The following is a 15,000-nucleotide window of genomic DNA, read 5'->3' as shown; positions in this document are numbered from 1 at the left end:
GTATATATATATATATATATATATATATATATATATATATATATATATATATATATATATATGTATATGTATATGTGTATGTATGTATAATGTGTATCTTTAAAGCTGCTAATGAACTGGCAATTATAAGTCGAAATTCAGTTCCTAAATGGAGATGTGCAAAAATTATTTTTGCACATTCAACATAAATTGAAGTATACATGAAATTAGACCAGCATGAAAAACTTAATTATATTGAACATAAAAATGGCAAAATGATAAGGCTGCCAACGAATAAAAATAATGATTTCAACATATTGCCAACATATACCATGATGCAATTGACATTAAGAATACATGCCACAAGTACTTACAGTGTTGCAATTTATATTTTTCATAAAACCCTTTCCCAAAACCGTCCAGTCTCTGAGATGTACCACTTTTCATTAAACAACTGCTTTAGAAATATCTTTTGTAGTTATAGTCAGAGACAAAGTGATTTAGCATGAACATGTTATGAGAGTCGGTGAACTGGTTACCAGACAGTTTATTGTGGATACCGCTACCAAGCTTAGCTTAAGGACTGGATCTAAGTATCCCTAATCTATACTTGTGACAACTCTGAAGTTCACTAAAATACCCACTCATTTTCACCACAACAAGGTTTTGATGCATGACACAGACTATTAAACATTCTCAAATATGTCTTTTCTGTTTTCTTAATTAATAGGCGAGAAGAGCAGGACTTGGTGCGTGCACTTAAGTCAAAACAACGTGAGCTTGCAGCTGTGGAATGTGGCAGGAAAGACAGACTCCAGCGCTTTGGAGAGCAAATGCCTGCGTTGTTGGCAGCTATAGAGAAGGCCTACCACAATGGGCAGTTCAAAAAGAAACCTGTTGGTCCACTTGGTAAGACCTACCATACATTTGTATTTTTGCCAATAATTTTGGAAATAAATTATATTTACACTTACAATAGGATGTTACATTTATTTTACTGTTAATTTAAAATCTTCTATTCTATTTCGATTTGGGATTGTATTTCTTGTTATTGACTTTATTTTAAATATAAATATACCTCAATATTACATGCTGGTGGTGTACATTGTCAAAAAGCATGATTAAGGTCTTTATCTTTATCTTTATAACTATTTTGTTATAAAGATCCATGCGGGTCATTGTCAATCTCTATTTTATTTTATTTTTATTTTTTATTATTATTTATTTATTTTTTTTAACCTACATTTTAAGAGGAAACTAGGTTATTTGCAACTGCTGAAAATGTGCCTTATTTATTTCGTTAAAGTAAAAAAAGTTTTGGAGATATTAGTCTATCATTTTTGAGAGACACTTTATATTAATGATATAAATTTACTTTAACCAATAATAATATAATATATATACAAACTTTATAACAAACATATATAACAAATTATAGGCACTTAACTAATACATTCCAACTACATAAACTCTTTCTCTCCTTTGGGACAGTGTCCATTGTAAGAAAAATAAAAATAAAAAAATAAGCACTATACAAATAAAACCAAATTGAATTGTGCATAACTACAGGTGTTAAACTTAATTTTCATTGTAAAATCCTCCCTTTGCATGATTAATAGCTTTATACACTCTTGGCATGACAGTTTCTTCAAACATTTAGACGAAATACTTTGCCATGCCTTTTGTAAAACTTGGAAAAGTTGTTCTTCACTAGTTAAAAATTTCTTTTTGACCTTGTGAGCCAGTTCATCCAAGGGCATTTGTCTGAGATTTTGATGTGGTGACTGGGCGGGCCATATAATGATAGATAACACTTCAGACAACTGTTTGCTCTCTAGAAAACCCTTACAGAGCTTGGACGTATTCTTCAGATGGAAATGCATGGTTCTGAATTGTGGAATGGTAGTTATATGAACTTCTACCTACATGTTTGCCTGTACATTATGTGTAAGGCAGCCTGCTAACATCATCTCTCCTACATAAGGTCTTCTGTTAGAGCCTCATCTATCTTATCTGTCCACAGAACTTTCTTCCAGTCTCTCATTGTCCAGTTTTTTTTTTTTTTTTTTTTTATCTACTTTGTTCCATATAAACAAATATACACGCTTGTGTCTGAAAAATGGTAAAAGACTTGGCATTTCCAACCTTTTGACAGGCACTGAATGTAATTTGAGGTTTTAAATTCATGAAACAATAGATTGTTAAATACATTACTTTGTAAACATTTATTATTTTGCTGATTCATTTTTTTCCAAAGAATCAAACCTAGGTACTTTATCGACATGCAATTCTGCATTTGATAAATATCTGCCTGCTTTTTGTGTATGTCATTTCTATAATTTTTTTTTAATGATTGTTCATTTCATTCTAGGATACTGTATACAGTTGCGAGACCCAGACCTGGCCCTTGCTGTGGAGAGCTGTTTAAAGGGTCTGATGTTGGCTTTCTGTTGTGATAACTACAGTGATGAAAAACTGCTACAAAAGCTCATGATTCAAAACCCTCAAAGACAAAGGCCCCAAATTATTGTCAGTCAGTTCTCTGACATGCCGTATGACATCAGCAGAAGGTAATGATTTTTGCTTTTGATCTAAACAGACTGGATAAAATACTAAATGCCTGATACACTATCTGACTAAAACAGTATCTACACCTTACCATCGAAAATTATTCTCAAATGTAGCAAAATTATTTATATCATTTAAATTCTTTTTAGCAACAATTAACCATGATCATAACCTTTTTTATACTTTATATTGGCCATATAAAACTTTGGGCATTCAGTGCATTTAAAGAGTCATGGGGAACAAGTACACACTCACTCAATATATAAATTTAGCAAATGATAAAGAAAACTTCTACAAACAAATAACATACAAAAGCACAGATTTCAAAATCACCAAACAAAATAATGAAAAAAAAAAAAAAAAACGAGTGGAAAAAATAAGTACATTCCACAATCATTGAAAGTAATTGGCAGGTTTTAATGATAAAATGCACAAGATTATCAAGAAGTGTGACTACGTCTATTAAAGCATATTTTACTAGGTTCGTGTTATTAACCATTTTACAATGAGAAGCATTGGCAACTGTTTGGAAGGCTTTTAATTTTTTCAATTCAGAGAAAACACAAGAACATCATGTGACCAACAGGCTCGAATGCACAATCATGAATGTACAATCAGAAGAAGAAAAACTGCTCTTCTTAGAAGGGTGACATAGAAGAGGCTCTTCTCTAAAAACAATAGTGAATCAGTTTCGCAAAACTGCGTGTGAACAAATCACAGTTTCGGAGTTGCATAATTAGGACTGAACAGACAGAGATGTATATATTTGGCCATCATGTACAGTGTAATGCTTGGCTGAAAACCAAACACTGAGTATTATCCCAAACACAACATACCAGTTAGTACAGGTAAAACTAGTTTCTGTGTGGCTTCATATATTTTCTTTTACATGGCAAGCTATTATTAAATAAAACATTTTTATTGGCATGATCTTGAGATAAAGGAACATTTACATTGATCTCTGATGGCCTATTTATGTCTTTTGATCATTATTTCAGTTGTGTTAGGTAGGCCTTTTTTATAGGTTTTTGTCATCAAATGCAAATCATCTGTGCCAGGTACATGTCTGGTAATTTAAAATTGATATTTAAAATGAATGAATGTGGGGAAAATCAGTGGAATTATTTATTTTTATTTTGTTTGGTTTATTTTCCCCTGCATTATCTGACTTTTGTTTAAATTTCACACACATCAATATATGATTGATAAATGAGACTTATTGCATGTCAGACCTTACAGCAGATATCACGGGTAAAGTTGACTTGTTTATTTACAGAGCCGTCAATCATCCAAAATACCCTTCAGTACTCCAAGTGCTTCATATTGAAAATCCAGTCGTGACTAACTGTCTGATTGACATGAGAGGTATAGAGACCATTCTGCTTATTAAGGTGAGTAAACAAACATACATTTGCCCTTTCTGTTTAGCCCAGTTTCAAGAAACATGTAGCTTGTGTACATTTGTGTGTAGCTTTGAGTTAATATTTTCAGTTTTTTACTGACAGAGCAATAAAGATGCTCGGACAGTGATGCAGGAAGGACGCCCTCCTCCTAACTGTAAAGAAGCATTTACATGTGAAGGAGACCAGGTTTACTATAACCGCTACTACTCTTCAGATCACCAAAGGGCACGGTACCTAAACCATGATGTGGAGCAGGAAATCAGGTTTGTTTTTAAGTTTTAGTTAAAATCATGTCAATAGTCATGAACTGTGTGTAGTTTTTTTTTTTTTCTTCTCAATTTGTATTGTATAATAGAAATTTAGTTAAATATTGAGTAAAAAAGTTTTATTATTAAGAATTAGCAAATATTAAATTAGCTCATATCTAAAGGTTGAAAATGTCTTAAAACATGTTAAATCATCTACATACAACCGTGACCATCTGAATAATGAAGGGAATTTGAGCCCTGTTTGTTAGAACCATCTTTTGGATACATCTGATATTTCTTGGCAAAATTGCACATGGCTGTCAGATTTAAGGGAAAATTGTAGTGAAAACTTTGTGTAGATTCTTAATCAGATTGAGTTTTAAGATTTGACTGGCTTATTTTTGGTTATATTTGGTGTTGCACCACTTCTGGTATGTCCTGTATTTGTCTCCATATACAGTATGTGGAGGTTTAACCTGTTTCAGGGATGTCAGCCTAGACATCTTAGCATCTTTGACACATGTATATGCCCTATAACACTCCAGAATATAAAGAAACCAAACACCATCATGGATCTGACCCATAGTAAGAAGATTCCGACCCACTCAAATGAATATAAACAACAGTTCTTGGATATAAGGCTGCTTTCCACTTCATAAACTCATAAACCCCCCCAAAAAAGATTGACTGAAGAGGACCAAGTGTGTGCCTGCAGCAGTAAGAATTAAACAACGGAGACTTGATAACCGTATCCCTTTACAAAACTCTGTTTTAACATTTTTAATTTACAGCCAAGGCGCGTGACCTGGTAGTAGTGAGCAAATAACAGCACAGAAAAATCCCTACAAACCTTCAAAAAATCTAATCTGAGATTACTCAATGACCGAACATCCTCTGATTGCCAGCATCCTATTAAAAAGTGAATACCTCACACAGGCAAAATTTTAATTACCATTGTTTTATTTTTGCCAGATGACAAGCCATGTGGGACTATATGGCAAAGAGCAGGCAGACATTACAGTTCAAGAAACTCTCAAAATGGGAATCTGAGACTGTAAAATCCTGCTATTAGACCCCAAACCAATATTAAACTTTAACATTTTAACAGAAAGTACAAACTGAAAGCAAACAGAATTCCATTAATAATGCTATTCATCAAATCAACCCTGCTATAAATGAAAGACGATTGCTCAACTTCCCCCAAGACCAAACCATATACACAAGATACATTATTGGGCATTCAAAACGTATACATGATTTCCTACTAAACAGTGAAGAACCCCAACATGCAATCAGTGTAAATTGAAGCAGCTGACACAGCTGAAATACTGTAAGGCCTTATTGCTGTAATGATTTGTTTTAACTTTTCTGGTTTTGCTATGAAAATAGCCATTGATGTGGGCATAGGATTAAAAGAACAATAAACAAACTTTCCAGTATCTAATACATTGAACTTTATCTGTGGAAGGAGGGTCCTGGACAGGGAGATAAGAAAGAACCCAATGTCACTCTAGAAGACCTTGAAAAGTCTTGTGCAGCAAAGGGAAGTACTTTTCAGATGGACAAATGTATCTGTGGCAGTAGATAAAGCAGGCCTTCATGGCAGAGTGGCTAGACGGAAACCACAGTTGAGTAAAAGGATTTTATTTGCAGAAGATTTCCTTTCAACATGTGAAAAAATATTATTTTGTTCTGATGAAAATAGAGCTTGCTTTACTGCCCCAAAAGTCTGGCAAAAAAATGCCATTCACATCAGCATGTTTCACCATGGAATGGAATGGAATGGAATTAGCCAGGTGGTGGTACCATTAGAATAAGAATGGGATAAGTGACCAAAAGTTATTTAAAACACCAGAGTTACTTTAAAACTCTTACAAGAATATTTTGTCTTCATGCTCTGTTATGTTGGGTTTTATTAATAATGAACATAATTACATGACAATCATGTGATTAATCACAATTAAATATTTTAATTCATTGACAGCCCTAAAGCATGTGTGTAAAACATATATATATATATATATATATATATATATATATATATATATATATATATATATATATATATATATATATATATATATATTGTTTATTAATAACCCTCAAATGAAAGACAAGCACATGTAACAAACATCATCCAGATTTTCAGATGTTATCAGACGGCTTACTTTCAGCTATATGCGAAAATCATATCATTTACATACTAAATCATATCATTTACATGTTACAATTAAGTCACAATTATGAGATAGTAAGTCCTAAGTGAGAGTCATAATTATTAGATCCTTTCTGTGATTTTTTTTTTTTTTTGTTTGTTTGTTTTTTCTTCCTCTTTGTGAATGCAATGAGCTTCTGTACTACAGTGACCCCTGCTGGTCAAATTTATTTAGTAGACACTAAATCATCTAAAGTAAATTATATGGTTACATGAATCAAAGATCAAACGAAACATAAATGAGAAATATGTCATACATTTTTTTATTAACATGCTTGTGTGACAGTTAATATAGGTTGATATTTTTCTACAAAAGGTATTATTTCAAATCAAATACAAAGTCTTTATTTCAAATAATTGAAAAGAATACATTTATACAATATTTTTTTTTCTAAATTTTTTTTTTTTATAAATGCCAGACCAGCACTGGCCTCAATGTGCACCATGGTGCCACAAGACAGCTAGGTTGAGGCAAAGGAGACATACTATCTTCAATAGTCTTAGCTGTAATTGTGCATTAACACAAACTTAATTTGAAACACATAATTAATTAATCAAAAGTTATTGAATTAATTTAATATCATACATTAAATGTAATAAAAAATGATGTGCTGGGAAACCCTGTGTCCTGCCATTCATGTGTAGGTTACTTTGACATGTGCCACCTAACAAAACATTGCTGCAGACTGAATCTACCCCTTCATGATAACAGTACAGTGGTACCTCGCTTATAGACCGGCTCGGACATCGACCTTTTCGCTTAGCGAACAGTTTTTCGACCGAAATTTGCGCCCACTGAACGACCAAATGCACGCTTATCGACCTTTTTTTACCCTGACCCACGTGGAGCTTTTTTTTTGTTACTTTTGTAATGTTTTTTTATTATTGTCAGAAATCCACCTGCCACGTCCCCTTCGGCGGCTGTCAAAACCTACGCTTTCCCTGAAGCCCCCGGCTTCAACAATGCACACCTGGGGCTTATTATTCACTCATCCCCAGCTGCTATATAAACCCCTCATTCATCCACTCTCCTTGTCGGTTATTATTGGTATGTGAAGGTGTTTGGTGCATGTTTGTCTGTGTTTTCACTGTCACACGTATTCCTATGCGTTTCTTCCTTTCCGGACTCCACGCTCTCTCTACGGCTGTGCTTTCTTTCCAAAGCACCCCGGATTACCTTTTTCCTCCCGTGCGTTCGCCCGTGGACCTCGCCCCTCCAGGGCATACCACGGATATCTCTCTCTCGTTCGTCGGGATTCTATGGACTGTCGTGTGTGTGTGTGTGTGTGTGTGTGTTTTGTGTTAAACTCTCCGTGTTTTCGTTAAACCAAAGCGAACTGTGCTCCGGCTTTGCCTCCGCTCATTACGCTGCATAACAATTATATACAGTATTATTTATGTACCTGTATTAATACTGCTAAAAACAGGGCAAATATTGTTAATAAATGGGTATCGGTGGAGGTCGGGAACAGATTAATTGGTTTTCCATTATTTCTTATTGGATAATTACATTCGCTCTTCGACCTTTTCGCATTTCGCCCGGTTTTAAGGAACGGATTAAGGTCGATAAGTGGGGTACCACTGTATTTTCTAATGGCAGTGGAGCCTTTCAGGAAGTTAATAGTGGACTGCCACACTGCAAAAATTGTTTGAGTTATTTGAACATTTCAAACATCACAAAGTTCAATGTGGTGACTTCTGGCCTCCAGATTTCTTAGATCTCAGTCTGATTGAGCATCTGTGGTATGTGCTGCACAAACAAGTCTCATCCTTGAAGACCCATCTCCCAACTTACAGGACTTTAAGAATCTACAGCTAATTTCTTGGTGCCAGTTAACTTCAGAGGTCTTATGGAGTCAGTGTCTCGAGGGTCAGAGCTGTTTTGGCAAAACATGGAGAACATATAACTTGATCTGTCCAGTTTCAGTTACCCTGTTCACACGGGGAACCATCCTCATTTGGGTGATATCAAGAAAGTGATCATAGTCTTTAAACAATACAGAACACTGGAGAGTGAGAACTAACATGAGCACTGGAATGTAAGATTATGAGGAATGTCCTTTCTACAGTCTTATACAGTCTTTTGAGATTATGGAACCAGGAGCTACTGAGCAACTCGTAAAATAGCTCAATATTTTGCGATCATCATCGATCCAACAGCAGCTTCTCCATGCCAGAGCCTTAAAACACTGAAACAGGTCCAATGTCCAAACTCCACATGTAGTGGGATCCAATTGGCGCTGGTACGTTTTTCAGGGTTCGGAATGTTTGCTGGGTCGGCATCTACTTCATTAAAGGTCTATAACTTCTGATTTCTTTTTCATTTGTCCAATCTATTTTTTTTTTTTTTTTTTTTTTTTTGGTTTTTAGAAATATACAAGCAGCCTTGCAGACACAGGAGTCACAGTTAAAGATTTTTAAGCAGAGTGTGAAGCAAGTTGAAGATGATCTGCAAAGCAATGAAACACTGATGCAGAGAGCCCTTAATGATGACAGAAAAGTAAAGGTGAAAAATAAAAGCATTTTTACCTAAAACTTGTCAGGTTGCATTATCTGTTTCGGTCATGCTTAGACAATGCATTGCATGTAAAAACATCTTTTATTTATATTTGTGTAATTATTGCATTTCTAGGACCAATGCCGAAAACTCCAGTTGGAGATTAACGACTTGCAGAATGTGGAGGAACCCCATTCAGAGGACATGAAGGCGCTGGTAAGCATTCACAATCATGGTTTAGTCATTTTACTGCTTGCTTCAAATTATGGATTTAATTTACATCTCTAGTGCCTGTCAAAAGAAATCCCCTAATCTTTTATTGTTTTTGAGGGACACATGCATGTCCCTTTTTAATATACAACTCCAATTCTAAAAAAGTTGGGACAATGTGCAAAACCTAAATATAAACAGAACGCAATGATTTGCAAATATCATAAACCCATATTTTATTTACAATGGAATATAGAAAACATCAAATGTTTAAACTGACAAAATGTGCAATTTTAAGGAAAAGAAATAAGGTCATATTGGAATTTGATCGCTGCAACATGTCTGGAAAAAACAAGTGTTAAAAAAAATCTAAAGGTTGGAGAAACATTTTGCAAATAATGATAACAGGTCAGTAAGATGAATGGGTATAAATCAAATATATCTTAGAGGCAGACTCTCGGAAGTAAAGATCGGGCAGAGCTTCACTAATTTGTGAAAGATTGTGTCTACAAATCGTGGAATAATTTCAGAATAATGTTCAACATAAAATTGCTAAATAGTTGAATATCTCATCATTTACAGTGCATAATATCAAGAGGTTCAAAGAACCTGGGAAAATCTTTATGCACAAGGGACAAGGGTGAAAATCAATGTGTCATGCCCGTGATCTTTGGGCCCTCAGGCGGCGCTGCATTTGCAGCAGTCATGATTCTGTAATGGAAATCACTGCATGGGCTAATTAACATCTCCAGAAGTCATGGTGTGTAAACACAGTTTGCTATTTCATCCACAAATTCAGGTTCAATCTTTGTCATGCAGAGAAGAAGGTATACGTGAACGTGATCCAGAAACGCCAGTATCCTTTCCGGGCCAGAAAGGCTTTGCATATTTGAGCAAAACAATGCTTACTGCATCTACTACAATAGCATGACCAGTAGAAGCGTCCAGGTGCTGTACTGGCCTGCCTGAAGTCTAGACCTTTCACCATTTTAAAACTTTTGGCACATCATTAAATGAAAAATACAAAAAAGAACACGCAGAACGGTTGAGCAGCTAGAATCCTGTATCAGACACACATGGGACGACATTTCTTCCCCACAACTTAAGCAATTGGTCTCCTCAGTTCCAAGATGTATGTGGACAGAAGACATGATGCTGTACAATGCTGTACAAAACATTTGACAGTCTCCCAACTTTTTTGGAATTAGAGTTGTATACATAAACAGATGTTTAAAATACATTTTTATTGAAAGATTCTTCCTTAGCATGAAAAACATCTTTACACACATTTGGCATCTGGACAGTTACACTTGCTAAATATGTTCTCCACTAGTTGAATGTAACTATTAGTTATAGACAATTATTAATTCCTAAAATAGAAAGTGCCTCGGTAAATAAATCTTGAAAAAAGTCACAAACTCCACTGTGTCTGGGCAGCACTGCATAAAGAAATTAATTTACAGAAGTAGGATTCTTTTGTGCATTAGCTTAGTTTATGTCTTGTAGAAAATGAAGATAAGACTAGAGGTACAATAATGGTGTTAAAGAAATGTTTTTCCAATTGGTAAGGGTACATGGTGGCCTGCGGTGTATTGGCAACCTGCGGCTGATTCATGGACTATTCCAAGTGGCGCAGTCTTGCGTCTCTATTGTCCATGCTTCATGGCAAACCTACAACATTAAGCTGGACTTACAGACTGCTCATTCTTGCAGTCATTGTGACCTCCAAACATGACTACAACTTCCCAAACCTTACACATGCACCATATTTAAAAAATTATAAACCAAATTACTTGGTATTATTAGATGGACAGCAAAAAGACAAACCTAAACATATATTTTACAACGTTTGATTGACAGAGCGTTTTTTTGTTTTTGTTTTTTTGATTACCTATTTACCCATCTGGTTTAAATCAGTCTAAATGATTGTTTTTGCCTTTAATCCAGTCCTGTTAACTCTGTTTGCTCATTGCATAACAAATAGGCTCAGTGTCTTAAAGCCTGCTTTTTGATTCGGATTTGTCTGCCATGAAGTCATTGATGCCGCAAATGTGCATTCACTTCTGTCTGAGCAATCTTTACAAGACGAGAGGGTATTTGTTTTAATTTCTTTTTATCTCTGGTTTTAGGAAGATGAATTGGAGGACCTGGGTAGCAGAATATCTGTGTGTCACAAGGAGTATGAAAAAGAGCAGCAGTTGATGTTTTCACTTCAAAAAGCATACGAAGAAGCAGAGCTTCTCTACCAACAGCACAGAGATGCCTTACACAGCATGGCTGAGAAGTCGGAACCTATTAAGGTAAAGTTAATTTGAATTTCAGAATCAGATAAATAAATGACACTAAATTACATGTGGAGGTGATGTTCGAAGTTGGTATGTTGTGAACATGCCTACTTTGGGTTCTGTGACTGTAAAGTGAATCATGCGTGTTTGTGAGTATGATTCTTTAGCTGTGTGGTATGACTTTTTCTAAGTGGTTTGTCTGTAATATCTTTATGGTTAGATTTTGCAAATTGATCCTTTGGGGTACATAGGTGATGATGGCTCCAACATGTGACCACATTGCACGCATTTGCACACAAAAGAAACTTAAAATCCTTGTTCCGGAGTTTAATTCTGGACCTGGTGCTACTATGCAGGGATGCAGTTAAGGTTAAAAAAATAAATAAAAGGTAGTGTTTCTTTGGCACCTTAAGTCTGATTGAGATGAACATTTGTGTACTACTGTTGGCTGGTTAACTTCCGAGCATTGCATATATTTGTTAATGATACTGTGTTGAAGACTCTGCAGGTAGTCTGTTTCTTGTATCTTTGTTTCCATGTATCTTTGTGTTTCCAGGAGCTATTGAGTAAGAATGACCAAGAAGTAGAGAAGACAAAGCACCATAAAAAACATTATGAGGAGAAACGTAAAGCTCACATCAACAACTTAGAATCTTTAAAGAAGAAGTTGGAGGAGAAAAAGCAGGAATTGAAGGTATCATGAGATTTAAAGTTGTGTTAATATGCTAAACCCCTTGAATTGAAGCTGAAGGTTTCACTTCATTGTCATCTTGATTGCTTAAATTCCAATCAAAATTTGTTGTGAACAGAGGCAATGAAATGTTTCACTGTCACAAATATCTGTGAACCTGAGAGTGTGTGAGTATATTTCTATGTATATAATATAATAATAAAATTTAAATTTTTAAGTAAGACTGAGGCAGGGAATACTGCTGCTATGGATGAAGTGAATTGAATTAAAACTTGAATATTGGCAGTAATGGGCTAATGTGTAGAAGTCTGCTTAAGCTCATGAAATCCAGTTTCAAAGTGCATTACCATATTAAAACAACATTATCATATCAAATGCTCATATATGCAGTATTTAGGTAGTAACGGTTAGTATGTATTTATAATCACATTAACTGAAAATGTCACTACATTTACACATCCCTCATAAAGCAAACTAATGACCCTGTCTTATGACTTTTTGAAAGGAAAAAAATCTGTGTATGTTTGGAGAGGGCATTTACATATTAGTGTGTAATAGTATAATAATATTTGCTGTTTAAATATTAAATAAAGTTTATCCTCCCCCTACTTCCTCGTACACAAAAAAGAAAATGAACCCACTTCCCAAACGAATATATGTGTGTGCATCACTTCACACCTCAACATCGTTTATCTGTAATAAATGAACATTCGGTGCAACCCAGATGACGATGAGGTTTCTCTCAGGGTTTCTTCCATATGTCATCTCGGGGAGTTTTTGCTTGCCACAGTCCCACCGGCTTGTTCATCAGGACAAACTTACTCTTATAAAGAACATCTTATTCATTATTTATCACCACATCCTCTGTGTAAAGCTGCTAAAGCATGCTTAGGCAAACTGGAAACTCTGAGATCCAGACCTACATGTAAAGCATGGCACAAAAACACACAGCACAGTACATGTAAAATATCCCATTGTGATGGGAACAAGTATGATTTTTTTTAAACTTACGTAATTGTATTTTTTTTTTTGTGACAGGACACTATAAAAAAAGCCTCAGAAATCTGCCTGGAGCGTGTACACGTACAGAAAACCGCAAAAGGACTTGACAACGAGATTATCTATTTAAAATCAAAGATCGATGCACGGCAAGCCCAGCACGGAGACAAAGACACCATCATCAGGTACATGAATGTTATACACTCTGGTGTAAATAACCTGACTCTATTTATTGATTGGTTAGAACATTGTCGAACCTTCAACTTTTGGTCTTAATCTTATTTTGAAGTGGGCTTCAAATCATGGTCCTTTTGCTTTGTGAATCTCTGGCCAGTGAGTCAGTATTTCAGTAAATCTGAGCAGATTCCTTTTACATCTTAAGACAGTATGCTTCAGATCATGAGCAGTTTCTTTCATTCTCCATAATCATCTCTTTCATTTCAACTTTTAATATTTTGTCCTCCTGCACGCTTTTTTTATATAGTTTTATTTTTACTGTGTTTGAGGCTTACCAGTGATTTAAAGCCTGTTTTTCATTTTATTTACAGTTTATGCAGTGTTATACAACTTTTTTAGAATTACTGGTTTAAACTTACTGTGAAACTTTTTTTTCGCATGCATTTTCTGCCTACCCCTAAATCCAATTCCCCAACTACAAATTTAAAACATGTAAATTTAAAACATGTAACTGTTTATAATGACCAGAAACCCCTAAAAGACACATTACTACCGCTACAATCCACCTCCATGTGCCACTGTTACTGACCAATACGAATAAGCTTTCAATCAACAAATACCTGCTTTTTTTGGACTTTCTGCTATATGAGAAGGTAAAAGAGCACTAAAAATATTCTACCCAAGTAAAAGTACTGTTACTTCAATGAAGTTTTACTTAAGAACAAGTCAAGTCCCCAGTCTAAAAATCTACTGAAGTAAACGTAAAAAGTAGCTCATCTAAAATTTTCTCATTAGTCAAAGAGTTTTTGTCAGGGGTGGGGTTGTCCAATGTGTCCTAGTTGTTTTTAATTGAAGGAACACCTTTACAAAATAAAGTGCAATAACAAAACTAAATGATGATGATGATAATAATAATAATAATAATGAAAAAATATTTAAAATAACAAGAACAATCACAAATGCAGATTCGGTATTTAGACATTAAACGCATGCATTGAACAACTTCAAGGACACAGCATTCTCAACAAAAGCGTATTGCTCAAATCAAATGCAGCATCAGCAGATTTCTGTAAAATATAACACTTTTAATTCATTTCATATGAAACATAAATCGTCACACTGGTAAAATAATTAGTTTAATTGTAAATTGACAATTTTGCCTCAAATCCATGTTCATTTCCAACCCTGGTGCTAACGAACATTAGCAATGCCATTCACTGATGCAACGCAACAGTACAGCAATTATGTAAATCAAAGATATGTTGCTATTAAGGTTACCTCAACATGCTTGCACAGGTTTGATACGTTTCTAAAATTAAAAACTACTCAATTACAGTAATGCGAGTACATGCAGCAAGCCTTTTCTAAATATCATATTTATGCACATTAGCAAGAAATGCTATAATATGCAGACGTTAGAATTTGGCACAGTATGTCTGCCAAATGCACAAATACGATAACTGGATTAATGAAGCAGCATACAATTTACATTGTAAAGACAAAAATGAGGTTTTGTTTTGGATAATTATTGAAAACGAATGATGTTTTTATGATAAATTCTTTGCAGGAGTTTTTGCTTTAGGTGTTAAGCATGAGTAAAAAAAAAAAGCCATTTGGTTGAATGAAAATGGCTTTACATTTGTTTCTATGAAGTGAATGTTGAGCTCCTTACTATACTATATACCAATTGCATCGCTTGCTTACGTACCTGTAAATACATTGCATGAA

At 34.7% G+C, this 15,000-nt stretch overlaps 1 protein-coding gene across 2 annotated transcripts in view; it reads left to right on the top strand.

Annotated features, from left to right (window-relative positions):
• si:dkey-119f1.1 (Structural maintenance of chromosomes protein 6-like) overlaps positions 1–15,000 on the top strand; it is a 44,579-nt gene that overhangs the window by 20,438 nt on the left and 9,141 nt on the right. For both annotated transcript variants that reach the window (XM_046864981.1, XM_046864982.1), the window contains 9 exons: positions 710–888; positions 2,351–2,549; positions 3,824–3,938; positions 4,053–4,213; positions 8,784–8,919; positions 9,046–9,126; positions 11,250–11,420; positions 11,962–12,099; positions 13,135–13,280. In XM_046864981.1, coding sequence (XP_046720937.1) covers positions 710–888; positions 2,351–2,549; positions 3,824–3,938; positions 4,053–4,213; positions 8,784–8,919; positions 9,046–9,126; positions 11,250–11,420; positions 11,962–12,099; positions 13,135–13,280 — 1,326 coding nt within the window. The remainder of the gene's footprint in view (positions 1–709; positions 889–2,350; positions 2,550–3,823; positions 3,939–4,052; positions 4,214–8,783; positions 8,920–9,045; positions 9,127–11,249; positions 11,421–11,961; positions 12,100–13,134; positions 13,281–15,000) is intronic.

This window comes from Silurus meridionalis, chromosome 13 (assembly GCF_014805685.1).
Source record: "Silurus meridionalis isolate SWU-2019-XX chromosome 13, ASM1480568v1, whole genome shotgun sequence".
Classification (NCBI taxonomy): domain Eukaryota; kingdom Metazoa; phylum Chordata; class Actinopteri; order Siluriformes; family Siluridae; genus Silurus; species Silurus meridionalis.
The sequence above is the reverse complement of the archived record's forward strand: the minus strand, read 5'-3'. Positions and strand labels throughout refer to the sequence as shown.